The 27324-nt window shown below is 35.8% G+C and overlaps 1 protein-coding gene across 8 annotated transcripts in view; it reads right to left on the bottom strand.

Annotated features, from left to right (window-relative positions):
- fhod1 (formin homology 2 domain containing 1) overlaps positions 1–27324 on the bottom strand; it is a 55202-nt gene that overhangs the window by 27517 nt on the left and 361 nt on the right. For all 8 annotated transcript variants that reach the window (XM_028473146.1, XM_028473164.1, XM_028473173.1 and 5 more), the window contains exons 2-3: positions 13209–13315; positions 9140–9204 (exon numbers count right to left, since the gene is read on the bottom strand). In XM_028473146.1, coding sequence (XP_028328947.1) covers positions 9140–9204; positions 13209–13315 — 172 coding nt within the window. The remainder of the gene's footprint in view (positions 1–9139; positions 9205–13208; positions 13316–27324) is intronic.

The following is a 27324-nucleotide window of genomic DNA, read 5'->3' as shown; positions in this document are numbered from 1 at the left end:
TGACAAAATACCTGAAGTCTGCAGTAAATTTCAAGTGCATTAAAATAAATAAATAAATAAATAAATCGAAAATTTAATCGAAACTCAAATTTTGCTCGAACAAAGTCTGAGCTCTAAACTGACATATTAAAAACAAATATGGAACTATCTGATGGACCCTTTTACAATATGCGGTGTATGCTAATCACCTGTGACACTTGGAAAGACAGTAATAAATTAAACATGCCGGATGAATACACACCGTTCAGATCATCCACATCCACCACATTTGGGATGTTGTAATACCTAATGTCCTACATTGCCTTTTTAAAAATTGACATCAAAAAGTTGTTTTCGGGTTTCCATGGATACGGTGGATGATAACGGAGTGGAAAGGAAAAGTGCTGAAAATTGTCAATTGAACCTGCGTTACAAAAACACTGGTGGAACGAGAAAGCTGGGATTTTCGGCTTTATTAAGCAATACACACAAATTAGATTTCAGTAAAAGATTTCCTGGATAAAATATGTAAAATATATTTGGACCCATATAACTATAATATTACAAAAAAACAAACAAAAATTAATGCTAAAATTAAATTTTATTAATTACAAGTTAAAAAAACTGGTAAAGAAAATGATGGATACAATAATGGATATAATGCTTATTAAGATAATATAAATTTAACTTTTTTGAGATAAGTTTTTGCAGCAAAAATATTGCTAAAGCCCCTTCAAACTAAAAGCATGTTTTGTTGATTTTAAAGTTTATTTAATTTAGAAAATGCCAACAACCCACTGAAACAAGTCCATGACTAATTTTTTGGTCCTGACCCAGCACAGTTGAGACTGAGGCGCCTCCGTCACACACATATAGGAAGACGGGGGCATGCTGGGAAATCCCCTTGGAGCGAGAGGGCGGAGACATGACGCTTGGGCAGGTCGGGGCAGTGGGACACCTGGTGAACGCTGTGGGATTTCCATGTAACGAAACTGAACAGCAACACACTACAAAAGCCCCCGAGCTTAACGCTGGTCCTGTTCCGCTCTCCTGCATGTTTTCAACAAGTCTCTGCTAATGCTCCATGCTCTAGGCTCATTTCAAACAACAACACTGGAAAAAACACAGAGTGGCCATCAAACAATGACTAGTATTGAGCTGTGAATGCTGTTCACCAACAGTCTGTAGAAACTCATTCAACTTTAGAATTACTCAGAGCAGTTTAAACGACCTACATATCACTGGAGTTCAGCTTTTGCATCCCTTGTGTAATATTTCATTACAAAACAACAGATTGGACATGCAGTCAAAACAACAGCTCATATTTAACAGACACTGCTGTTCATAACAGTAAAGCTTTTCAAACACACGTGTCAAACTCAAGGCCAGGGAGCCAAATTTAGCTCAACGTTAAATCCAATCCAGCCACAAATGATTTATTACCCATTTAAACCAGCAACTGCACAACAAAGATGTCAGTCCAATGATATCATCATCTATCATCATAGTGATGGGCAGTTCATTTATTAACCAGAGGTTTTATCTATCCGTTTCTACAATATTCACACTGTATTAGGGCTGCTCCATTATAGAAAAAATAGTCACCACGATTATTTTAGTCATAATTGAAATCACAATTATTCAAACGATTATTTGTCAACCAAAAAGTTATTGATTTTTTGTACAAAAAAAAAAAAACATAAAATATATTCTTTAAACATAAATAAAATCCTTCAAAGACTAAAATCAAATATGTTCACTTTTGCACAAAACAAAACACATCTTGCGTGATGTATTTTTGCTCTCGGCCTTCATCATCAAACCCAAAGTGTTCCCATAGAAGACAATTTGATTTGCTACTTGTTTACCAAGCATTTTTGCTGCATTTCTCCTGCCATGTTTCAATACCACGAGCAACAACTTTCCTTGTGTTAGCCTGCAGGCTAGCTTTAGCTTTGAGAGCGTCGGGGCGGAGGGGAGGAGCTTGCATGTGCGTGGATTAAACAACTCAAAGTTAGTATTAATAACATGTGTGTGCCAAGCTTTATTATTTGTAGATGTCCGAAATAGTGGGTTTGTTTATTTAGCGAATAAAACTTATGTAAAGAAAAAACAAATATATGTATATTAGCATTTTTTCCTCGATTATGTTATTGTTGTCATCGTTGGGTGTAATAATAGAAATCGTAATCGAATTTCGATTAACTGAGCAGCCCTACACCGTATGATGGTAAAATAGATCATTCTAAGCCAGTGGTTCACAACCTTTTTTAGGTTGTGACCCCATTTTTATTTTTGGCGACCCAGAGACCGTTTTTCTCTAGAATTGGTTATTATACTATGTTTGTTTTACCTTTACAAATACAGAGTAGCCAAGATTAGTGCACAAAGTGAGAAGATGCGCTAGCTCAGATACTTTTATATTTCCTTCTTTAAAAAACTAGATCTATATTTGAGAAAGTGAAAGTATAAAATACAATTGTTTGAGAATGTGTGTGGTATTTTAATTACTGATTGTGTATATATATATATATATATACACACAATCAGTAATTTTTTTTTATCAATTACTAGACATATTAGGTGACCCCACATGAGGGCATGAACGCAAAGTTGAAATTTGTCCAGCGCTACGTGAATGGGCACTAAAATATCAATAATTTGGGTTTATTTCATTGTGAATCAAGTTTTTACAGAGACGAGCCACAATTCATTTGCTTTGAGTTGTGAGCTGATATTTAGGTTTTGAGCCAGTGTTACACACCACCGATCGATAGTTGGCGTAGCAGACGCAGCCCCACAGTAAACATGGTAACATCCGCCCAGCAAACTGTTTCACTGGATAGTTATAGACAAACATGTGAGTTAGCATGTGAACTAACCACAGAGGAGCTAAAGGTGCTAAAGGAGCTAAAGGAGCTAAGGATGCAGCAGCACAGATTTGACAGGAAGTTCTCTCTACAAGTGAGAGAAAGGGAATGTGGGAGAATCTTTCAGACGTGTTTTTTAATAAAAAAAACTCCAGCAGAAGAAAAATGGCTACATTTATCTTTAACAATTTAACAACATTTAAATAAAAAGACATTAAGATCATAATAATTCAAGAATAAAGTCGTAAAGTCATTGCCCAATCCCTTTAGATCTCTAAAGCTAAGCAGGTCTGGGTCTGGTTAGAAGTTGGATGGGAGACCACTGAGAATTCCAGGTGCCACAGTGGGGGACAGTCGCTCCAGTGGTAGCTGTCATTGTGTCCTTGGGCAAGGCACTTCACCCACATTGCCAAGTACGAATGTAGAGTGAGTGAGTATGTAATGTTTATTTCTATAGCACCTTTCACAGACAGAGGTCACAAAGTGCTTTACATATCCGCTCATTCACATTCACACACCAATGGGACAGAGCTGCCCCAGCTTTTTTAAACATGCGATAATAAACCCCATTCTTAAAAAACCCAATCTTGATCCAGGGGAGCCTATAAACTACCGGCCCATATCTAAGCTTCCCTTCATGTCTAAAATCATGGAGAAAATGGTTGCTAAGCAGCTAACCTCATACATGGAACAGCATGATATTTATGATAAATATCAATCTGGTTTTAGATCGATCCACTCCACTGAAACTGCTCTTCTGAAAGTTTCTAGTGACGTGATGATGGCCGCTGACTCTGGTCGTTACACAGTTTTAGTTTTACTTGATCTGACAGCTGCCTTTGATACTGTAGATCACAGTATACTGGTTGATCGACAAAAATCTGAGATGGGGTTTTCTGGTACTGTTCTCCAATGGTTTACCTCTTACATTAATGGAAGAACCTTTAATGTTGCTATTAACGATGTCATGTCCAATATGTCCAACCTGTCATGTGGAGTAGCCCAGGGCTCTGTTCTGGGGCCTGTTTTGTTTTTATTGTATCTGATGCCTCTTGGTCGGTTGATCCGTGGTTTTAAAAATGTGTCTTATCATTTTTATGCTGACGATATCCAGTTGTACTGCTCCTTTAATGACTCAGAGTTTCACTTTTTATCCGAGATCTTAGACTGTATATCCTGTATCAAAAACTGGCTGTCATCAAATTATCTCCAGATAAATTCAAACAAAACAAAAACTCTGATCATTGCTCCTGATAAAAACATCCCTCTAATTAAAAACTCTCTTGGTGATCTGGGCTCATCTGTTAAAACCAGCCTCAGAAACCTTGGGGTTGTTTTTGATCAGTCCATGTCTTTGGAGGGACATTGTCGTCAATTGACTAAAAACTGTTTTTACCACCTGAGAAATATCTCTAAAGTGAGGCATCTTTTATCAAAATCAGATCTGGAACTGGTCATACACGCATTTATATCATCTCGTATTGACTACTGTAATTCTGTTTTTACTTGTTTTAATAAGTCGACCCTAAACAGACTCCAGATCGTTCAGAACGCTGCTTCCAGACTTTTAACTGGTGCTTCTAGAACATCCCACATCACCCCCGTTCTTGCTACTCTGCACTGGCTTCCAGTTAAGTTTCGCATAGAATATAAAATATTAGTTCTCACGTTCCGAGCGTTACATGGTCAGGCCCCTAAATATATTTCGGACTTGTTGTGCCCCTACTCATCAGGGCGATGCCTTCGGTCTTCAGGTCAGGGTCTCCTAAAGACCCCAAAAACTAAATTTAAAAACAGGGGAGACCTGGCGTTCCAGGCTGTAGCTCCCAGACTCTGGAATAACCTGCACCAGTCTCTCAGGGAGCTCAAATGTGTGGACACTTTTAAAAAACTGCTGAAGACTACACTTTACAGTAAAGCTAGTTAACTGGATTTTAATTTTTATTTATCCTTTAATGTTGCTGTTCTTATGATATTTATGCACTCTTGTTTTATTATTCTATTGTGTTGCACTTGTACTTTTACCACAACTCTGTACAGCACTTTGTGATTTTATCTGCAAAAAGCGCTTTATAAATAAACTACTTACTGGTCGGAGGGGCAGATGGCGCTTCCGTCAGTCTGCACCAGGGCAGCTGTGGCTACAATAGTAGCTTACCACCACTGAGTGTGGAGTGAAAAAATAATGCCTTCATTTTGTAAAGCGCTTTGAGTGTCTATGATAAAGCGCTATATAAAATCCAATGAAGTGTTATTATTATTAATTTTATAAGACTAAAGTTGTAATATTTCAAGACTAAAAAAGTAACATTTTGAGAATAGAGTAGTAAATTTATGAGAATAAGGTCATATCTCCCTGTTAAAGTGAACGCAACTAACACTAATAGCACTGAAGACGACCACCTGCAGCAAGTTCCTCCTCCACAAAAGAGACTATTACTGATAACATTGTGGTGATGATGGGCTAAAAGGCTCAGTAATTCACCATGTGTGCAACCTAAAGAGAATTATATTCTCACTAAATGCTCCACATTCTGTATAACGCACAAGTGACCGCAACACAGACAAGATCCTGTTTGTATTGCAATTTTATTCTCATAAAATTATGACTTCAATCTCCAAATATTATGACTTTAATCTTAAATTCTTATTACTTTAATCACATAAAATGATATTATTAAGATACAACTTTATTCTCATAAAACGATAACTTGAAATATTATGACTTTAATCTCATAGTGCTCTTTTATTATTTTAATGTGGCCCTAATACTCCGTCGTACGTTTCAATTCATTTTGATGGGAAAAATTATTTTACAAACGTGTAATTTGAGTTATGAGCTCCGTCACGGAACAAATTAAACTCATAAGTCAATGTACAAGTGTATAGGAAATAGAAACATTTTATAAATCTGTCATTTTAGCAACTTATAATCAGGTTTGCCCCCTTTCCACAGATTTGCCTCCAGACAAAACTTAAATGTCATGTTGCCAGAACACTTGGGTTTTAAACCCAGAGTCTGAGGAGAGAGAAAAAATATTTTCCCAAAAGGAAAATGACACAGAGCAGCAACAGTGAGCAAGTTTCCTGCTTTGTTAGTTTTTCCTGTATAAAAGGGCGATTTTTGATTGAAAGCTTTAAATAAAGATGAGTCTTTTTAAAGCTGCGTTTCTGAGAAATGAGCGTTTTGGACAATGTGAGCCGTCTCCGCTCTATAGTCTGAGACTCTGTGTGAAACTCAGAGGAAATCTGAGTCCAGCAGCAACACAACACGCTCACATTGGCTAAAAATAAAAGAAAAGGCCACAGCGGTCAGAGGAGAAACACTGAGAGCTACACACACATATCATCGCAACATAACACAACAAAAAGAGGTTTCACTGCATCGGCGGAGCCAAAGACGGACCAACAGGGAGACGTTACACAGAAAGACAGGCACTCATTCTAAACACCAAAGTTGAAAACTGGCTACAATCCTGTAAGATAACACACGGTACTTCCAAGAAACACTAAACTAAGGTTTTAGGGCACATTCATGCCAGAGAAAACCTGGCTCGCATTGGCTGCTCTAGGATTTGTTTCCTCCAGAAAGTCTGCTTTGTTTTGCTTTGTGTGAATATGCAACCAGACTCAAAGAAGCAAACTCTCCTTTACTCTGGACTAAAACGACAGTCTTGAAGCAGTTGCAATCACTGCAATATGAATAAAGAATAAAAATGGTTCATATTTGGACATATAATGTGTGGATGTTTGTAGAAACTCACAGGAATAAAAGGTTTTAAAATGTTTAAGCAGCGGAAGACGGCAATGAAGTCATCGCACAAACGTACAAAAGGCTCCGTGACTCACTGAGGGAAGGTGAGTCAGGCAGTCACTGTGCATTGTGAATGCAAACCAATCAGCTGTTCTCCGCCCATTCAATCCAAGTCTGGAACCATCCGGATGTGATGGCAGTTTTAGGGTGCCTTCACACCGACGAACCATAGTGCGTTTAAAACCACCAGGATTTGTTAGCTGGGACAGTCCGCTTTGTTTGGGCAGTGTGAACACGCAAACAATGTCTAGAGCAGAAAAAACAGGTGAATTCTAGAGCGATTGTTTCTGCCGGACTTGAAGCGTTTCTTGATACGGACTAAAAACAGGAAGTATTGGAGATGGTGGTCAGGAGTACTGGCAACGGTGCAAAACAAGACCATAAAGCTGATATCGGAAGTTTCTGAGAAACGTCTCAATGCCCCGCCCTAAACAGCCTCACTTCCTCCCACTGCCTCTCCCAATCTATAAGAAGCCACTCCTCTATTTTTCTGCACACACATCGCGGAACATAACAAGGTCACATTGATATACTGTAGGTCAAAGCCCAAATCATATTTACCTGTTTGCTGTTGTGACGCAGCCTTGTTTCCGTGCACAGTTCCACATTCACTTTGATTGACAGTCTCAAAAACAAGAAGTTGAAGCTTATTGGCTAGGCACAATCAGATCATTTCCATTTGTATAAGGGTCTATAGGACGAAAGAGGGACTTGTATATATTAATGAATATGAATGACCACCAGCAGTAGACCATAGTAAAGGACTAGTTAGGTATTTTTTTCGCATTTCAAAAGAATCATACATAAACATAGATTTCTCAGAAACTCCGGATATCAGCTTTAAAACTACCAAAATCACGGCAACTTGTTGCTGCTCTATTGTTTCTGCGCACTCTTAAAGCTGCAGTATGTAGAATCCTGAAACTTGTGTAGAAACAACCACGCTTCCCCCTCCCCTCCCTGTTTGGAAACCTATCGCCCCTTACCGCTGTCCTCGTGAACGTGCATTTTTAGCAACTTTTCACTCAGTAGACTAGTGACAAATGTAGGGACTGTGTCTTGTGTTGGAGAGTTTTCTGGTATAGCAGAGACTCTGACATGAATGCAATGCGTTGGGAACTTCTGCTGGAATGTCCACCATTGAACTTTACTACAGAGGATGCAAAACAGCTCATGGAGCACTCTGTTTGTAAAAAGATCTCTGATTGGCAGAAAGATTTCTAAACCTCTCATGTAGGTACAAGTGAAGCTGCAGAGGATCCGTTTCCTATCATAACATTTTGGATTACAGTATATTCAAAGGTGATTATGGATTATTGACCAAATGAAGCAAAATAAAACAAAACGTTCATACTGCAGCTTTAAGCGCTCGCTTTGACCCATAGATGAGAGCTTCTTCTTCAGGTTTCTGTTTGTCTGCCTAGAGAAATCTCAGCGCCCCCAAGTGGCTAGCTCATGCAACTCATGCACCAGAGGCTGTTTGGAATGGATCAGAAGTTGCGCTCTTAACGCAAACTGAGCCAAACCAAAATGATTAAATGATCATCTGTCCTCCGGCCCACTTGGACCGAGTCTGGGACCAAACCGGCGTCAAAGCACCCATAGTGTCAAACTTCTTCCAGCTTATTATCGCCATCTCCTAATGTCCAGTAGATGGCAGTAGGGGTGGTGGAGGAAAAAAAGATAATCGATTAATCGCAATTTTACTATTGATAATTATGAACCAATTTTTAGATTTCCAAAGATTGCGTATTCATATTTTTCAAATTGTAATACAAACCAGGTGGTGGCATGTCCTCGTAATTTGGATATTTTAGTCACGTTATACAATACTGAAGGTGCTCATTTGTTATGCAAAATAATTCGGCAACCGACGGATGCTACGTTGTTTGTAAATCTGTGCACAAATCTCACTAATGAGGACAAAATTAAGAAACGTGTTAAAATTCTGCTACGAAGTGAAAGAAAAGATAAAGGAAGTTGAAAAATTCACGAGTTCAGACATCAGAGTGAGAGGCTAATGTTTCTCTGACTTAAAGTCAAACCGGGTTGGAAAACGTGGCAACGGAAACAGTTTTGTATGGGAGGAAGGAGGAGAGCTTCATCTGTGGATGATGATGGATTTCTGACACTGAGGTGATTTTTATTCGACTGTGTCTGTGGTGTACTGTAGAGAAACTACATGAGAAATATTCTGGGGAAACAAACGGTCTCTGAGCAGCTGAGTTTGTGTCACTTTGGTGTGAAAAGATACAAAAAACACACTCACACAGGCACTGTTTCTCTGCGAGCATTAATCAGAGGTTAAGAAAAAGCCAAAAATGGAGCAGAAAGCAGCTCAAAAGATTGAAAAAGAGTTAACAGACAGGACATCCTCCCCGCTTTGTGCAAGCAGCGTAACTGTGGTTCAAAAGTGACGCGAGGGAAGAAGAAGTTTCCTCCTGAGTCATCATCAGCAGGAGGAGGAGATAATTACCGAGGATGAAGTGGACCCGCACCGACAGCTGAGTCCTCAGGATCAGGATGGGCTTCTTTCCTTTTCTGTGGAACAATCGGAGGAAAAAGCAAACCATCAGACAGAAAAACAGGAACAACTTCCTTTTTCACTAATGTATGAGCCCTAATAATAATAATAATAATAATAATAATAATGTGAGAGAGGCTCTTTAATCAGCCAATCACCTGCTCACACAGAAGGCTGAAAAACCAAGTCTGACACCTTCACAATAAAGCTATTCAAACCAGTGGGAAAAACAATATCCTTTCACAATAAGAGCGTCTCTCTCAACTACTCTGAAGTTTTGAACACAACATCACAAACTGATGATAAACTGTGACCCAAACCATGACTAATGTTTAAATTCCTAAATGTAACTGATAAAAACATGTTGATTTCCAACAGAAACAATACAAACTATCACAGGAAGGAAACAGCAAAGGAGATTATGATTAATAATCCCAAAATGTCCGATTCGTGTTGATAATAGTAATATTGCCCTGTAATCGGAATCAGCTGCTTAAAAAAAAATATATATATATATATATATTAGAAGAAAAAAATATATTAAATAATAACATAACAAAGAAGAGCAACTTAGTAACACAACGGAAAGCTGTAGTTTAAAAAAATGTACTAATAAATTAATAAAATCAATACATATAAGTCTCAACAAATTCAAATTAAATATATACATAACTATAAACTTTGTACCAATTAACATCAATAACAAAAATATAATAATAAGAATAATTAGTATTATTAATTATAATAACAACAACACAGAATTAGAATACAGTATAATAAGGCAGAATATGCATGAATCATTGAAACTAAAACAAATAAAATAAAAATAATTATAAGACTAAGAGAGAAATGGAAAAAAAGGTGAAAAGGTTAAAAAGGTGAGATTTAAATGTGCTTTAATAATTCATCTGTCTGAGATTGTTAAAGTTGGGGCTTTAACAGAGACGGCGCTATGTCACGTTATCACTAAGGCTTCGTCCATGATTCTATATATATATTAAAATATTAGAAATTATAAAATACATGAGAGGGCTTGATCTTATAGGGCTGTAAATAAAAATATTATAAAATCAAAGCTGTGTTTGACATGGAGCCAATGATGGGTAAACGTCCTCCCTTTAATTCATAATAATACCACACATTCAGGATTACAAACCTATGTTTAATCCAAGTCATGTCATTATTTAGCATGACGAGCTTTTATGACAATCAGCAACAATCAGCCTGTTGCTTTAACCAATCACATTTCAATAACACTGGTGTTTGGTCAGTGGTGTCAAACTCATTTTAGTTCAGAGGCCAAATAAGGACCAGTTTGATCATAAGCCGGAGCCGCAGATTTTAGGTGGGAAAAAAAAGAGCAATTTCAACATTAACGTGCCATAGTTTGCACTTTTAAACTTCATTGATTTTGTGACCAATTTGTATTTAATTTGGGGAATTTTTATGGAATAATTTTAAGAAAATTGGATTTTATAAAAAATTGAGAGATCTTTTAACAATTTGAAATGAAAAATAACTGCCATCATGTTATATAAGCATGGGAAAACTGTGAGTTTCACTGAAATAGTGCGAAATTCACTCAATGATTCATGTTTTCTGTCAATTTTACTTTCTCCTGCAGGCCGAATTGGCTCTAAAGGGCCGGTTTTGGCCCCTGGGCCTTAAGTTTGACACTTTGTATTTGGTGAAAAAAAAAAACGAGGCTGGACACAAGTGAAGGCAAGATTCTGTAGAAATAATACCATTTCAAAATAAAAGCAAACAAAAGCTTTTTTTTTTTCCCCCTGATGAATGCATGTGATCCGCTGAAACCTGGTCCCACTTTTGGGTCCCGACCAACACGTTGAGAACCTATAACTTAGATTTTAAACCAATAGCATTGTGTCAGATATTTCCGTCCAATGAGCACGAAGGAGACACTGTTTCTTTCCGCTGTGAGTCGACTTGTTCTTTAAAATGTGTAGCATTGCACACAGGGTCTGACATCACACCTACAGACTGTTTCCATATGAGCCCCAAAGCATGCTGGGACTACGGCCTGGAAACAAGCAGGGCACAGAGGAATGGAAAGAATGAAAGGGGGGGGGAATCTGTGTTTCCCTAAAAAAGGAGAAGGATTCTGATTTTTATTACATCATCATGGTCAAAGCCACGGCTACACAAACACAAACGTCTTTGGAATGTCATAAACACCAGCTTTAACACACTGTGTGTGTGTGTGTGTGTTGTGTATATCAGTCTTATCTTTAACCATTCCTTGGTTCTTTAAAATGTGTATGATTCCAGAACAAACGTCCTTTTATTGCCGAGTTCTCCTGGGGTCAGTCGGCTGCGTGTGATTGGTCTAAAAGCAGGACCTTAGGTCAACTCAAGTAACATGGAGACGAAAAGCAGAACCCAAAGCATCACAAGCGTGTTTAACTCAACATATTTACATATTTAGCTCAAGCTCTGGTCCATATGTGGTGCTCACAGTCAAAAGGGGTTAAAAAATGAATTGTGATTGAAAACAGCATCAGCTCCAAGTATCTGTGACGGGAGAATGAATAGCTGTGAATTACCCGTGATGTGCAAGAACTGGTTGATAAATGAGTTAAACTAAATGAGAAAATAGTTAGAATTGCACAATTATTTTATTTTATTTTTTAAAAATGAAACAAAACATGAAAAGGAAAGACAGTTTGTGCAAATAATCAAAGTTATTCTTTATTTAGGTTGTATTTGTGTTGATTTTTTTTGTCTGTATTTTATCTTACCATGTGTTTGTCGAATTTTGGTGTCTGAAGAAGGGGACTTTTATTTTGAAGGTGCACAACTAAGGAAGAGCTTAGTTTGATTTTAATTTCATTTATTTGATTAAATCTCCATCACAGAAACGATAGTATATCATATTATGATGATTTTACACATTAGTTGAATAATATGATGTGTTGCTTTTTAATTTCCGTGCCTTTTTTGAACAAAAATAGGCTGAATATGATTTTCACGAGGCATAAATTATGAATGTGAGTGTGGTTGCAAAGGGGAGGAACATTTCTGGTAAATTTACATGGGAATTTGAGATCATGAATTTGGGGAATATTCAAAAATATACAATTTTCACGGGAATTATTTATTGAAATTAACCAGAATTTTAAATCTATACATTTTACAAAATTAATATTATATCCAAACATAAAGATTAGCATCCCTTTAAAATAATATAATTAAAAAACAACATTTAAACTTGGGTTGCAAAATTCTAGGAATTTTCAAAGTTGGAAACTTTGAGAGAAAGAGGAAAATTAACAAATGAAAGCATTAAATATGGGTTTTTAAAATGTGTATTTGTAGTTAAAAATGATAATCGTACTAAATATTATTAGAAACTCACAAAACGACCACAAAGACACACTAAATGAGAGAAAAACACACAAGATCGCTACAAAATACACACAAATAACGGACAAACATACAAAACGACATAAGAAACTGCCAAACAACACCAAAAACACACACACACGGCGAGATTGTATCATTTAAATTATTCTAACAACACAAAAACAACAACAAAAACACACAAAATAAGAGAGAAAAATAAAGTGAATAATAAAAAGAACAGACAAACGACAACATTGATAGAGATTGATAGAGAAAGTGGGGACGTGAGCCACTGATCTAAAATATCAGCATCAGTTATTTAAAAATGACTCCTGATTTCTGGGTAATTCCAACAAATAAAACAAATAAAAAAACTTCCCAATCTTAAATTCCTGTGGAACTTTAACGGAACTTTGACATCTTTGCAATCGTATGTGAGAGAGAGAGAGAGAGAGAGAGAGAGAGAGAGAGAGAGAGAGAGAGAGAGAGAGAGAGAGAGAGAGAGAGAGTGTGTGCGTGCGTGCGTACGTGCGTGAGTCAGTGAGTGAGTGAGTGAGTGAGTGAGTGAGTGAGTGAGTGAGTGTGAGTGTGTGAGTGTGTGAGTGTGTGAGTAAGCGAGTGAGTGTGTGTCGTAAGAAAATAAGAGTAGAAGTCTTACGCTACGTCTTCGTAAAAACCCTCGAGCTCGTCTCGCTGCTCGTCCAGAGAAGAGTCCAGGTCCAGATAGTTTCCCTGAGGGGACAACTGGAGCGTGCAGTCCTCGAGCTGAAGAACACAGGAACACAAACACACACAGTGAAACCACAACTGGGATGTGTTGACGTTATTGCTGAGCAGGCATAAGCAATATTTTCACAGGCTTAACATTTCATCAGAGACGAGGCCAACTTGCATTAAAATATAGGAAAACTAAATTATGGAACAATTATTCCCACCTTGCCAAAAAACTGTCTGAAATGTTAAAAAAAAAATGTTAGTTAGATCAGTATTTATAAACCCTTTATGTTAACTTATGCTTTTAATATCTTTTTATTTTTATTGCATGTTCAATCATTTTAACCTTTGTTTAAATTATTTTTTCGCAGATTATTTTTGTGTTTATTGTTGATTAGCATTTAGGTGGAGGCTTCAAATAAGCTTTCTGTCTCTTCCTGCACTGTTTATCTACTTATTTCAGTGATATTATGTACCGTTTTTGTTGTTGTTTTTTTTTTAAATTGTGCAATATAAATTCAAAATAAATAAATAAATAAAATTGATTTGGGTTAAAGAATGAAATAAGTGTCATGCTCTACCTTCATTAAGCAGTTTGCATTCAATAAATTGAATTATTCTATTCCTATAGCACTGTGAAGAAAATCTGCCTTCATCAAACACACAAAAACTCTGTAAGACTTTAAAGTTAGTTATGCTAACTCTAAATATATACAGTACTGTGTGTGTGTGTGTAAAGTCATGTGCGACAGAGATGGGAGCAGCTGCAGGTACAACAAACACAACCCACAGAACCAGTTTAAAAACACGACCAAACAATGAAGTCAGAGCTACGGCCGTCAGACACTGACGTGTTCGCCCACAAACTATCAAATAAAGTCACCAGCACACGCCAACACAGAGCTCAGCTACACAAACTTGATATTAAATAGATTCAAATACCATAATGCACTGTTTATTTTCACTAGAGATAGGAAACTTTAATCACAAAAAGGTGATTGTGTGACCACATTATAGGCATTCATGTCAACGCTCGCAATAATGACCAACCACAGCATTAGGACGAGAACAAAGGGTTTTTTTTGCTTATAATGTGTTATTTTTAATGTACTTTTGTATCTTTTTTTTTTTTTTAGTTGTTATATTGTGTTGTGTCTTTGCTGTTATTTTGTGTGTCTTTGGAGTCAATTTGTGTATTTTTGTACATTTGACTTGTTTTGTGTGTTATTGGAGTCATTCAGCCAATAAGTGTGTTTTTGTACATTTTTGTTGTCATTTTGTGTGTCTTTGTAGTCATGTAGTGTATCATTTCTATTTTAATGTTTTGTGTGTTTTTGTATATTTCAGTTGTTGTTTTGCGTGTTTTTGTTGTCATTGTTTAACTTTATGGAGTCCTTTTGTGTGTCTGAGGCATTTAGTGTGTTTATGTATATTTTAGTTGTTGTTTTGTATGTTTTTGTTGTCATTTTGTGACTTTTTAGAGTCCTTTTGTGTGTCTTTGGAGTCACTTAGTGTATAATTTATATTTTAATGTTTTGTGTGTTTTTGGAGTCATATTGTGTGTTTTTGTGTATTTCAGTGTGCGTTTTGTGTGTTTTTGTTGTCATTGTGTGACTTTTTGGAGTCCTTTTGTGTGTCTGAGGCGTTTAGTGTGTTTATGTATATATTAGTTGTTGTTTTGTATGTTTTTGTTGTCATTGTGTGACTTTTTGGAGTCCTTTTGTGTGTCTTTGGAGTCACTTAGTGTATAATTTATATTTTAATGTTTTGTGTGTTTTTGGAGTCATATTGTGTGTTTTTGTATATTTCAGTTGGCGTTTTGTGTGTTCTTGTTGTCATTGTGTGACTTTTTGGAGTCCTTTTGTTTGTCTTTGGAGTTGTTTAGTGTGTTTATGTACATTTAGTTTGTTTTGTTTTTGTATTTTTGAAGTAATTTAGTATAGTTTAGTGTGTTTTTGTTGTCATTTTGTGACTTTTATGTACATTTAGTTTGTTTTGTTTTTGTATTTTTGAAGTAATTTAGTGTAGTTTTGTGTGTTTTTGTTGTCATTTTGTGTGTTTTTGTTGTCATTTTGTGACTTTTCAGAGTCCTTTTGTGTATTTTTGAAGTCATTTATTGTGTTTTTGTATATTTCAGTTGTTGTTTTGAGTGTTTATGTATATTTTAGTTGTTGTTTTGTATGTTTTTGTTGTCATTGTGTGACTTTTTGGAGTCCTTTTGTGTATTTTTGAAGTAATTTAGTGTAGTTTTGTGTGTTTTTGTTGTCATTTTGTGACTTTTATGTACATTTAGTTTGTTTTGTTTTTGTATTTTTGAAGTAATTTAGTGCAGTTTTGTGTGTTTTTTGTTGTCATTTTGTGTGTTTTTGTTGTCATTTTGTGACTTTTCAGAGTCCTTTTGTGTATTTTTGAAGTCATTTAGTGTAGTTTTGTGTGTTTTTGTTGTCATTTTTTGTGTTTTTGTTGTCATTTTGAGTGTTTTTGTTGTCATTTTGTGACTTTTCAGAGTCCTTTTGTGTATTTTTGAAGTCATTTAGTGTAGTTTTGTGTGTTTTTGTTGTCATTTTTTGTGTTTTTGTTGTCATTTTGTGACTTTTTGGAGTTCTTTTGTGTATTTGTTATTATACAGAGGGCCACATGTGGCCAGTATCTGTTCAAAACATTCTGTTTACATTTGTGTATTGAATCAATAATTTTGTGTGTGTGTGTGTGTGTGTAACTGACTGTCTTGGCCAGGGTCTCCTTTTAAAAAAGTGATGAGAAAAATGCTAATAAAGTCCGAGGTGATGAAAACTGAGTGAGATTAGATCAAACCTCTGAAAGAACTGCTTTGAGGGTTAATCATGCAGTTTAAAACCCTGCCCAAATAACCACTCATCAAAATCCAGACTAAACATTGTATTCCTTTTAATCATGGTAACAAACAATGTTAGTAACTACTATAATTCTCTTTGTTAACCTAATTTTAGGCTGAACTAACTCCCCGACTCATTTCTCACGTCAGACTAAACCAACGCTGTTTAACAACAAATTACCTAATTTTCCCACGGAATTTAGGCCAAATCAAGTGTATAAAATAAAAAAAAATTAAACAAAATTCAAATTCAATCAGAGAAACATATTTAATCATTTACTTTAAAGAGAAGAAAATGGTGACCTTCTTAGAACAGAGAAACTTTAATGTCACTAATATTTTAAAGTGATACATTTTTCGCTCTAAAGCTGAATAATAAAACTGTTACTAATTTGTGTCTTTAACATTTTTACCAAAATGTCTTTGGAAACATTTGTATCAACTTTTATCTTCAAATACACGTAATTTCTCTTTAAAATGTGGGCATCACTTTTTTTTGTTTATAAATTCCAGCTGAAATCTGATTGGCTGAAATTTCTATGGAGTAATATATCACTTTAGTGCTTAGTTACGTGTCATCCAGTTCTCTGGCCGTCACAACATTATTCCTAAGGAGACCACGAACATTTTTATTTTTGTCATTTCTACTTGTAAATGTAAAATTTTTAAATTTCAAATACAACCAAACATCATAATATCAACAGTGGACAGACATTAACAGAAATCAATACACGTTAGATGCAGGCCAGGGGAAAACCCCAAAATAAACCCTCAAGGGGCTTGAAGAAAACGGCCCCCGATATATAACATTTAAACTTTAACTAAAGAGAAAAATAAATAAATAATAAAGTCGAGGCAAAATAGACAGCAAAACATTGAAACGCAGCAGAAAACAGGAAAAAGAAAAACATTAACATTAAAATCAATAACAGAACAAAAAGCATTTACTAAAGAGCAGGTTTTGGGTAGGGCTGAACAATTAATGCATTTGCAATATTATCGCGATATCATAAAATGCAATTTTCTAATCGCAAAGGTTGCAATTTATTTTTATTTTGTTTTTTCTTGTCCTGTCCTGCTAAGATCAGTGTTTAAAAAGTGCATGCTTACATGTTTCATGAAACGTGAAGTTAGTTATGATATGTTGAAGAGGTAAAGCCACAGATTTGTTTGCTTTATTGTTGTAATCTGTGATTTCAAATGTATATTTTACATTTATTTAATGTGTAAATAAATCGGAAATTGTTTATTATCAAACAGATTGATTTATTGCTCGTGTTCAGTGAAAAAATAATCGCATATTTAATCGCAAAATCGTTCAGCCCTAGTTTTGGGAAAAGGTTTGATCAGATGAGGTGGAAGTGAATTCCATGTTCTGGTGCCCTTGGATGGAATGTTAAATTGAGAAATAATGGTACATGATTTAATTTTATAATAATAATAATAATATAATAGCGCTGGGCTCTATATCGAGATTCAAGACAAACCGAGTTTTCTATTTTGGCGATACAGAAAATTACAATATCTCCTACAGTATATCGATATATATATTTTGTTTTGAAACATTTGTTTAAGGTGTTGCTGTTTTCACTTCTTCTCAGAACAGCATTAAAAACACAGTTAGATGGATTACTGAGTGCGTCACAACCCAGACCTTCCCCTAAACAAGCCACACTACGGAACTCACTCACACGTGCTGTCTTTTATAGAGAACTTTTTGTTAATAAATGTGCCTGTGTGGCATTTTGCATCAACAAATGTAACCCAAAATTGTCTTTCTGTTCTGACTTCATTTGAATTAAAATAATTGAGATTTATATTGTATATCGGCATTTTGAGAAAAAATATTGAGATATGGGTTTTGATCCATATCGCCCAGCTCTATAATACACAATATATTTGTTCAAACCTGTGCCAGGCTCAGCTCATGTGTGTATATTAACGAGGCCGACATGAACAACGATAGAGAGGAGGAGGAATAAAGAAAGACAACACTGACGACAGATGAGAATAAATCCTACACAAAAAAGGACAAAAAAAAAAAAAAAAAAAATGAAACCTAAGAATGTTTGAGCAGAGAGACACGCTTTGATGTAAATTTTCTGTGTTCAAAACAGGGGACGGGACTTAGATAAAGCAATCTGCTTCTCTCGTCTCCTTTTTCGGCATGTACAAAAAAAAAAAAAAAAAAAAAAAAAATTAAATGTGAAAGTGAATGTAACCATGTCGAAAATAAACTGAATAAATAAATAAAATAAAAAATAAGTCATTGCTTTTTAAGACTAAAAATAATTTGAGCCAAAATAAATAAATAAAAATCAGCAGTCAGCATAAACAGAATGTTTTTAAGTCTGTAAAGTATTTCAGTTTTTTGATGAACCACAAGCTGAGTCACTTTATGCTTAAAGCCAGACTGCATGTCTGGCTTTAAGCATGAATTCACCAACAATTGTTCCCTCGCTGATACAGAACGTAGCTCTGTTTAGCACTCCGTAGTGATGTGTCAGCAGATCTGCTGCTAAGTTGAGTTTGCCAAAATATATATATATACAGTATATACTGTATATATATATATATATATATATGGAAATTCAAACAAAGAGCCCTGAGGGATTCTGGGTAAGAATCAGTCTTTGAAAAGTCAGTGAAGTCACTAAAGCAGGTTTAAAAAAACAGGAATAAATAGTGTAGGTGCTGAAATCTTCCTGCAGCCTCAGAAACAAACAGACGAGGAGTGTTTCTGCTGACTCAGACCGGTTTGATTTGCACTTATTTGTTTTCACGCTCCGGGCTGCGATGCTTCTGGTTCTGTTTCTGTTTGTGATGCTCCAGTTTTACATAAAAAAAAATGACAAAGTGAAACCATTTGTTTCTATAACCACATAAGGGTTATTACTTCTTGTTTGTGTGTGACCTTTTTTTATTTATAGCAATGCTCTAGCACAGTGGTTCTCAAACATTTTTGGCTCCAGTACCCCAGTTCTCTTATTTCTGAATCTAAGTACCCCCTTTGTTCAGCTACAACATTTTACTCATAATTATGTGGGGAAAAAGCAACCTTAGAGCATAATGATGGAATGATTGAGTAATAACACACACGTTAAAGAATCTAATTTTGTAAATAAGAGAATGAAACGTATTTAGTACATAGTGCCTTTATTTCTATACTTTTTATCATTTACGGTCATCTCCTTCCTGATGTGGGACAAAGACTGACTCTTGTATTTTCAGTTCATGTTCTAATCAAGATCATTTGTGTGTTTTTGGTGTCGTTTTGTTGTTGTTTGTTTTTTTTTTATTATTCAGTATATTTTTCTCTTATTTTCTGTGTTTTTGAGTGTTGTTGGTGGAGCTGGGTATCGCCAGGTACATCGCAATACAATATATTGCGATATTTTGGCCCATCGGTTCTGTGATAATCGATATACAGGTATATATTGCAAGAAATTCTCAGTGTGTGTGTTTTTGGTGTCATTTTGTATGTTTCTCTGTTTATTTTGTGTATTTTATAGTGATTTTGTGTATTTTTTTCTCATCTTTTGTGTCTTTGTTGTCGTTTTGTGTTTTGCTGGTAACAGTAAGTATTTTTCTCTCTTAGTGCATGTGTTTTTGGTGTCATTTTGTTGTTGTTTTTTTTATCATTCAGTATATTTTTCTCTTATTTTGTGTGTTTTTGTTGTTGTTTTCTGAGTTGCTGGTAATATTTAGTGTTTATCATTTTTATCAAAAAAACATTATAAAACCTCATATTTTGAATGTTTTCATTTGTTATTTTTCCACTCTCTCTCTGCAGTGCCATTCTCTTTGGAGAATCTAATTCGGCACGTTGGAAAAGGTAAACCTGAATCGTTGTATAAATTAAATTCAACAATATTTGCAGGGGCTCACAGTTTTTCTTGGTGCTTATATTGCATGATTGCAGTAATTTTTAATGTCAAACTGCTGAAGAAATGCAGAATTCTTACAAAATCCTAAAATTTTCCTCAAATTAGTACCCTTCAAAGATAAACTGGCCACAAAAATCTAGGAAATTTTAAGTGAAGATCATGTTGGGGCTGATATTTATCACTTATTGCTTGTATATTGTCAGTTTCTTACATATTTAGTCATTTATTTATACGTAGAAGTGCAAACTTGGGCAAAATAATGTTGAAATTACTTGTCTTCCCACGTAAAATTTGTGACCCAATTGAGATAAAGCTGCTCTGTATTTGGCCCCTGAACTAAAATGAGTTTGACACCCCTGGTCTAGCAGATCAAATCAAAGTTAGAACTTTTTGTTTTTGTGTTATCTTTGTATGTATATCAATGCTCTAGCAAACCAAAGGTCAGCAAAAAATTCACATGAAACATGACGACGGTCAATGTCTACAAACCAAAGAGCACTAGATAAAAACAACTGTCTGGCTCAAAAATGACTTTAACTCGACTATGCTCACAAACAAACAGAGAATGGATGTGTTCGTGACAAAGCTTCATTATCAAAAGTACAATTATAACAAAACAGGCCATTAAGGCACTTTTTACATGCATCTGTTAACTATGAAAACTACAGTGAAGGACGTTTCTAAAACCTGCCAAATATGTTTCATATTCCTAAAAAAAAAAACTAAATATCAGCAACAACTACTGCAAACATGGACACCCGTGGCTCTAATTTTGCGCGATCCCTGAAACAAACTCATAAAAGAATTACAAAACAAATACACAATATGACTCCAAAATTATACAAAAACAACATGCAAAATACATAATATAACGCCAAAGGACAAGAAAAATAGACAAAAGAACAAAAAAAAGTAGACAAAACTCGCTATTCTTTCCTGTGTAATTGCTCAGATTGTTCATTATTTGAAATACAAACATGAATATTTATAATAACGTGTGCGGCCCTCGGTCTAATTTTGTGCAGCCACCAAAGTAAACACATAAAATAACAAAAATGGACAAAACAACAGCAAAAATATACAAAAACCCCACATAAAGTGATCACTAATATACACAAAAATAAACTACAAAAATGACTACAAAAACAGAAAAAAAAAAAAATAATAGTACAAAATAAATACACAAAATGACAACTCAGATTGGTCATTAGAGACACTAGCTGAGCGCATGGTTTAAAAGGAAAAGAATAGTGGCAATAATATTTGGTTTATTAACTTATTGGTTTAATTGTCAGAGAAAAATTAAGAACCCTGCAATATTTGTCAAAGTTATCGGTCGGATCTTTATTGTGCATCCCGAGTTACCGTAGTAACTGTCGACCCTTGGTCTAATTTTGTGCAGCTTCTAAAGTAAAATAACAAAAATAGACTAAATAACAGCAAAAATATACCAAACTACACGTAAAAAATTACTAATATACACACAAAAAAAGAAAAACTATACAAAAATGATGCCAAAAATTTAAAAACTACAAAATAAATACACAAAACGACACCTCCGAGCAGTCATCCTAAATACTAACATGAATGTTTATAATGTGGCCCCTCGGATCAGATACAATCACACCTTTGTGGTTCCTACTGTGATAAAAGTTCTGGTTTAGAACACAAAGGCACAAATGGCTGAGCCTGGTTTAAAAGGAAAAGGAGTGTGAAAACACACAAGGCAATTACTAATATACACAAAAATAACCAAAGAATATACAAAAAAATTTACAATATTTAAAATGCCAAAATAAATACACAAAACAACAACTCAGATTTTTTTATTTTCTAAATACTAAAATACTAAAACATTATTGTGGACACACACAGGAAGTCACTCCCTGCCACTCACTCCCAGGTATGAAGCAGGACCAAACCACCAGCTGCAGGACCACATTCCTGCTACACAGGTACTCCCCATCAGAGCAGGAGTGTTTGTGTGTGTTAGGGCTGGGCAAATTAGAGTTCTAAAAAAAAAATTTCAATAAAATTTACTTTTTTTTTCCCCACCACAGTTTTTTGGGACTTTTTCGCATTTCGTCCTTGTGGGTTACCGTAGCGCAATGTGAGCCAGCCCCCTGTTTTTGTAGGCTATATGTGTGCCACAGGCATGTTTAATGTTTTATTCACACTATGCTGAGATGCTAAGGGAATAGTTTGTTATTTTTTTTTAATTGTAATGTTATATGTTATAAAATATGTAGTTATCTGATCAGAAAATTTAAGCTACTGTGAAGTTGCTGTTGAATGACAGAGCCTCATTTACTTAATAATTTGGGATTGTTCTATGCATTTTAACTCTTCTGACAATATATCTGATGTCTGCAGTCATTTTTAAGTGCGATGAAAAAAAAAAAAAAATTGAAAATCCAATCGAAACTCGAATTTTTCTTTAAGAAATTGGAGATTTTTTTTAGGCAAAATCGCCCAGCCTTAGTGTGTGAGTGTGAGAGAGAGTGTATGTGTGTGTGTGTGTTCATATTGTCACTTTCAGCCTTTCAGAGGAGCTCCTCTGTGTCACTAAGGAGGCTCCTCCCTCTGTTTCAGGAGCAGGAAGGAAACGCTGCTTCACTTCTTATCAGCTGTTTGTCCTCCATCCCTCCATCAGCCCCATTTCCTGTTTACAGCACCACCCACTTCCTGTGGCAGCACAGCAAGAGGGAGATAGGCAGTTAAAAGGCCTGCCATCCTCCTCCAGGCAGACCGCTACACACCAACCCTGTGGCATGCTGGGAACAATCGGGGGTCTGTGCATGACGACAGACGTAATCATTCTGCATTCATCTGATTCTGACAAATCCAGAGGGAACCAAACGCCTCGTGGTGGGCGGAGTCAGAGATGCTAAGTACTTTGGTGGTGGAAGAATGTTGGAAGTGTGTTCAAACACCTGCTTAATTCATGATGTGTATCATATGACATGGAGGCTCTAACTGCCAACACCTACACTAAAATTGTCTCACATAAGTATTCAAACTCTAAATTACCACATTAGGTCCATTTCTGATAATGTCCAGACATTTTCAGGGAGAAGTCAATTCTGGACCAGGATTGAGGCTGTCACTTTAACACGTTATTTGCAATTAATTAATTGCAGACAAAAATAACGCGCTAAAAAAATAACGCCATTAATCGCTTCTTCTTTCTTTAGCACTGCAAAAGGCGCGGAACCTTTCTTATTTCAAGAGTTCCCGGTACAGTAGTCCCTCGTTTATCACAGGGGTTACGAGGTCTGAGGTAAGATGGCCGCCACGCTACTAGGTCGCTCCCCAATGTCTAACAGTGCGGTTAAGTCATCTATGGTGGTTTGCCTCCAGGCTAATCAATCAAAGGGTCTATACAAGAAGCTGCCGAGCGTCTCAGCTTTGTTGGCGTTAATTTTAGTTTAGAAAAACACACCTGATGGAAAACAAAAGCCCAGTCATGTGCAAATTGTGCAAAAAAGAGTTTAGCGATCACTGGAGCTTTTGCAGCCTTCGCTACCACCTCAATGCTAAACATGTAGCAGCTAGCACAGACAGTTAGCCCGGACACTCGGACAGTGCTAACCGCAACATGCTGCGAGCGCGCTATGTCTCCAATTCACACTGGACAAGATGACGGTGTTCAGAGCTAAAATGAATAAGTCCACGACTGACAAATGAACAAAGTCAGCAGATAAATATTATCATCTGAAGTAGAATAAAACTACTAGTTTGATGTTCAATAATTGTATTGCTCAAAAAAGTGTTCTTACTGTTTTTGATGTGCTAACTTTACAGCACTACATATAGACCTGATGTTTTATTTTATTTGTGTTTTCTATTATTTGGAGATTGACAAAAGTACGCGTCAATATTTCCACCTGATGGTCTAAATTAATGGTGGCAGCAGCACTTGGGACTATTCTCAAATACAGAGGAATGTAAAAGTCTGTTAAAAACAATAAATGACTTTATAAAGCCACTTTGCAATTTTTAGGTGAGATTAAAAAAGAGATTAATTAATTACAGAGCATAATTAATTATTCACACATTTTTTTAATCTCTTCACAGCACTAACCAGGATACAACCAGTAGGGGTTGATTGGGGAAAACTGATGGAAAAACGGAATTCACTTCCTTAAACGGAAATGGCAATGTTGTTAATATTGTTCTATTTTTTATTTTTTTTTCCATTATTTAAAAACTAAATCAAGGGAAAAATACAATAGGACAGAAAGTATTTCCTCAAATGCATGTTTTGGGAAAACATCACAGACTTAAACGCAATTTGTTTACGTAAACAGGTGGTCAGTGAGACAGAAATGTTCATTCTCGTTCAAAATAGGACGTAATATGACGTGATATGAAGAACTTCATCTTCTGAATAAGTAAAAGCTATATACCACAGACTAAATGGTCTCCTCTTGTGTCCTCTGTGGTTTTACACATCCGTTGTAAATGCACAGACATGTCTGCGACTTTAGAATAGCTTACTGATGTGACACTCCTGTAAGCACACACTCACCACCTCTGTTCACTTCTGTCTTCATAATGTCTGAGCGGTGGGATTTTCGCCCTCTGATATCCTCACTACTTATGTCACTACACTAGCACAGCAGTTTTCACTCTCAGCAGCATCATTCTATACAAACGAACTCTTGTTACACTTTTTGTTGCCCTCCAAAACTCCCTTTCCCTTGTATTTCCCCCCTTACTTGTATGTAACAGTGCAGTGATCTCCCTTTTTATATATTTTTTCCTCCTAATAAAGTCTGGTCACAATTAAGTAAACGAATAAAAGTATGAATTGCTACTACTACTTTGCAAGAACATAATATGCATAGATGTTGCAAAAAAGATTGCACTTGTCATAGATAGTGTTATACTCTGATGACATATGAGGAAATGGTAAATAAATAAATAAATAAAAAGAAGTCGCAAATTATGCTGCAGGAAATACTGTATATTAGGAAAGGACACATTGGTTCAACTAATTATTGTACACATTGGTATTAACTACTAATTTACTTAATCCATGTATTTGTTATATAGTGTTTGTTGTTGCCTTTATAGACCTAAAACACCACTCACTTTGTTTTTCTTCTTGTTGTCGTTGTGTACACTAGTTAAAATCGCTATCTCGCCCTGTGTAATTCGTGAACAGATCGTGCTGAAATTTGGTAGGTATACTCTATGGATGTGTACGCATCGACGCTCGGAGCCCGATTTTCGATTTGGGGCAAGAAGAAGAAAAAAAAAAAAACGAAAGTTGATTTCTCATTTATTTCTGAGTCAAATATTACGACGGTTGGTGGTACCGAATCATTGGCACATACCAATATATAAATGGGGCCCATTACCCTCGTACGTGTCACGGGGGCGCCAGGGGGACCCCATTTTTCAAATAGCTACTCCTTAGTTAATGCTTGTTGAATCGGGCTGTAATTTGACATGGATATTCTATGAGCGGATGTCAAGAGCCTTTTTGAAAGGGGAGGGAGGGGACGAGGCCCCACCCCCTTAGTCGTGTGATATATCGTTTCAAAGGCAATTCAATGTAGATTACAATTTTACGTCGCACTATTTCATTTGTTTTACTCAGTGGAACCGAGTCATTTGACTTAATTCTCAGGAACTTGATAAATTGCTATTTGGGGCGGAGCCGTGATTTTATTCGCTGTTGGTTTTACTATTGCCTTCATCTGTTGAACTGTTTTTTGACCCTGTTTCTGTAGCACTTTGAGATTGCTAAATGTAAAGTGCTTTACAAATTAAAGTTCTTCCTCTTATTATTATATAAATAGAATATGGAAAAATATGGAAAAATGATGACAAACCAAATATTTTGATTATTTATAGGTTATAATAGATAATTGTATATACTTCTATAGTTATTTTAAATTTAAGGTCAAAATTAATCTATCGACTCCTAAGGAAGTAAAAAGATATTGGTGAATCACTAGTCCAGACAGATAAGGAACCAACATCATCCCAGCTGTGACATCACACTGACTCAGCCTGGTGACACTCAGTCATAACTTCTGGCCAAAGCCGACAGTTTCATAAACCGAGTGGGAAAAAAAAAAAAAAATCACACACAACCTCCATACAGACCCACACATGATGAGAAATACGGTTTGGTATACAGTGTGAGAACTTTTCACTCAGTACGACCAAAGTCAACTCCAAAAAATGATATATTTAACTTATTAATGCGCTTACTCAGCACAGGGTCATGGGGGTCCTATCTACAGTGACTCAGAACAAAACACAGGGACACCCTGGGTAGGACAAACTCAGCACAGGGAGACCGATGCTGCTCAGTAACCTCACAAACAATAATAGCAATACATTTGGGAATGTTTAAATCAATAGGAAATCAACTCAGTGTGCATCATCTAAAAGTGGACTAAATATTAACAGAACTGGTAATAATTATGCTATGTTGAACATTTGATTGCAGAATTAAGATTACTGAGCAACTCAAACCAAAGAGTAGAGAAGGGTAAACCTGCAATCATCTAAGGAAACTTTTGAATTGAACTTTTCTAAGGAGGTTCTTTGTTATTCAGGTCATGGTCATTACTCAAGATAAAAGTTTTATTCAAAGAAATGTTGTCTTTGAGAGTTGGCATACTTAGTTTACCAGAGTTCAATTTTAAAAGGTTATTTATAAGTAATACTAACAGCTCGAACCAGAAACAAAATGATAACTGTCATCATCATGTGCTTTCAAAATTAAAGAAAATTGAGTATTTAAACTCTTTGTGTTTAATTACATACATTACCTACCAAGTGAACACAAATTTCAGAGTAAAGCTAATTAAAAAAAATGAATAAATAAATAATGGTTTAAAGAAACTTTTCTGTCCACAATGTTCAGAAACCTGAACCCACTCCACCCAAATGTCCTTCAGAAAAATCTGCATTTAAAGACCAGATCTTCCTATTGTTCAGTCTTGGCACCGTAACTACATTGGATTATATCCCAAAAAAAGTAAAGGGAAATGTTCTTTGCTGGGTTTTTACCTGTACGATATACGTAGGTGTGACGGATCTGTGAGGTAATGCCTTAAGTATGTTCTACGTCACCAGATTAACGAGTCATCGTTAAATTAGCTGTTTCTTCAATGGAGTTTGGTAGCGTCACTCTGAGACGGAGAAACTCATGGATGTTATATTATGACGGCAGTGATAGTTACTAGTTAGTGCTGGTGACTGGTTAGTTAGTCACGTCGGACAGGTTAAGACTAGTTTGAATGAGAAATTATCCCTAAAGTTCAGATCAATATAGTCAGAGATGTTGAGGGACC

This window comes from Gouania willdenowi, chromosome 3 (genome assembly GCF_900634775.1).
Source record: "Gouania willdenowi chromosome 3, fGouWil2.1, whole genome shotgun sequence".
Taxonomy (NCBI): domain Eukaryota; kingdom Metazoa; phylum Chordata; class Actinopteri; order Blenniiformes; family Gobiesocidae; genus Gouania; species Gouania willdenowi.
The sequence above is the reverse complement of the archived record's forward strand: the minus strand, read 5'-3'. Positions and strand labels throughout refer to the sequence as shown.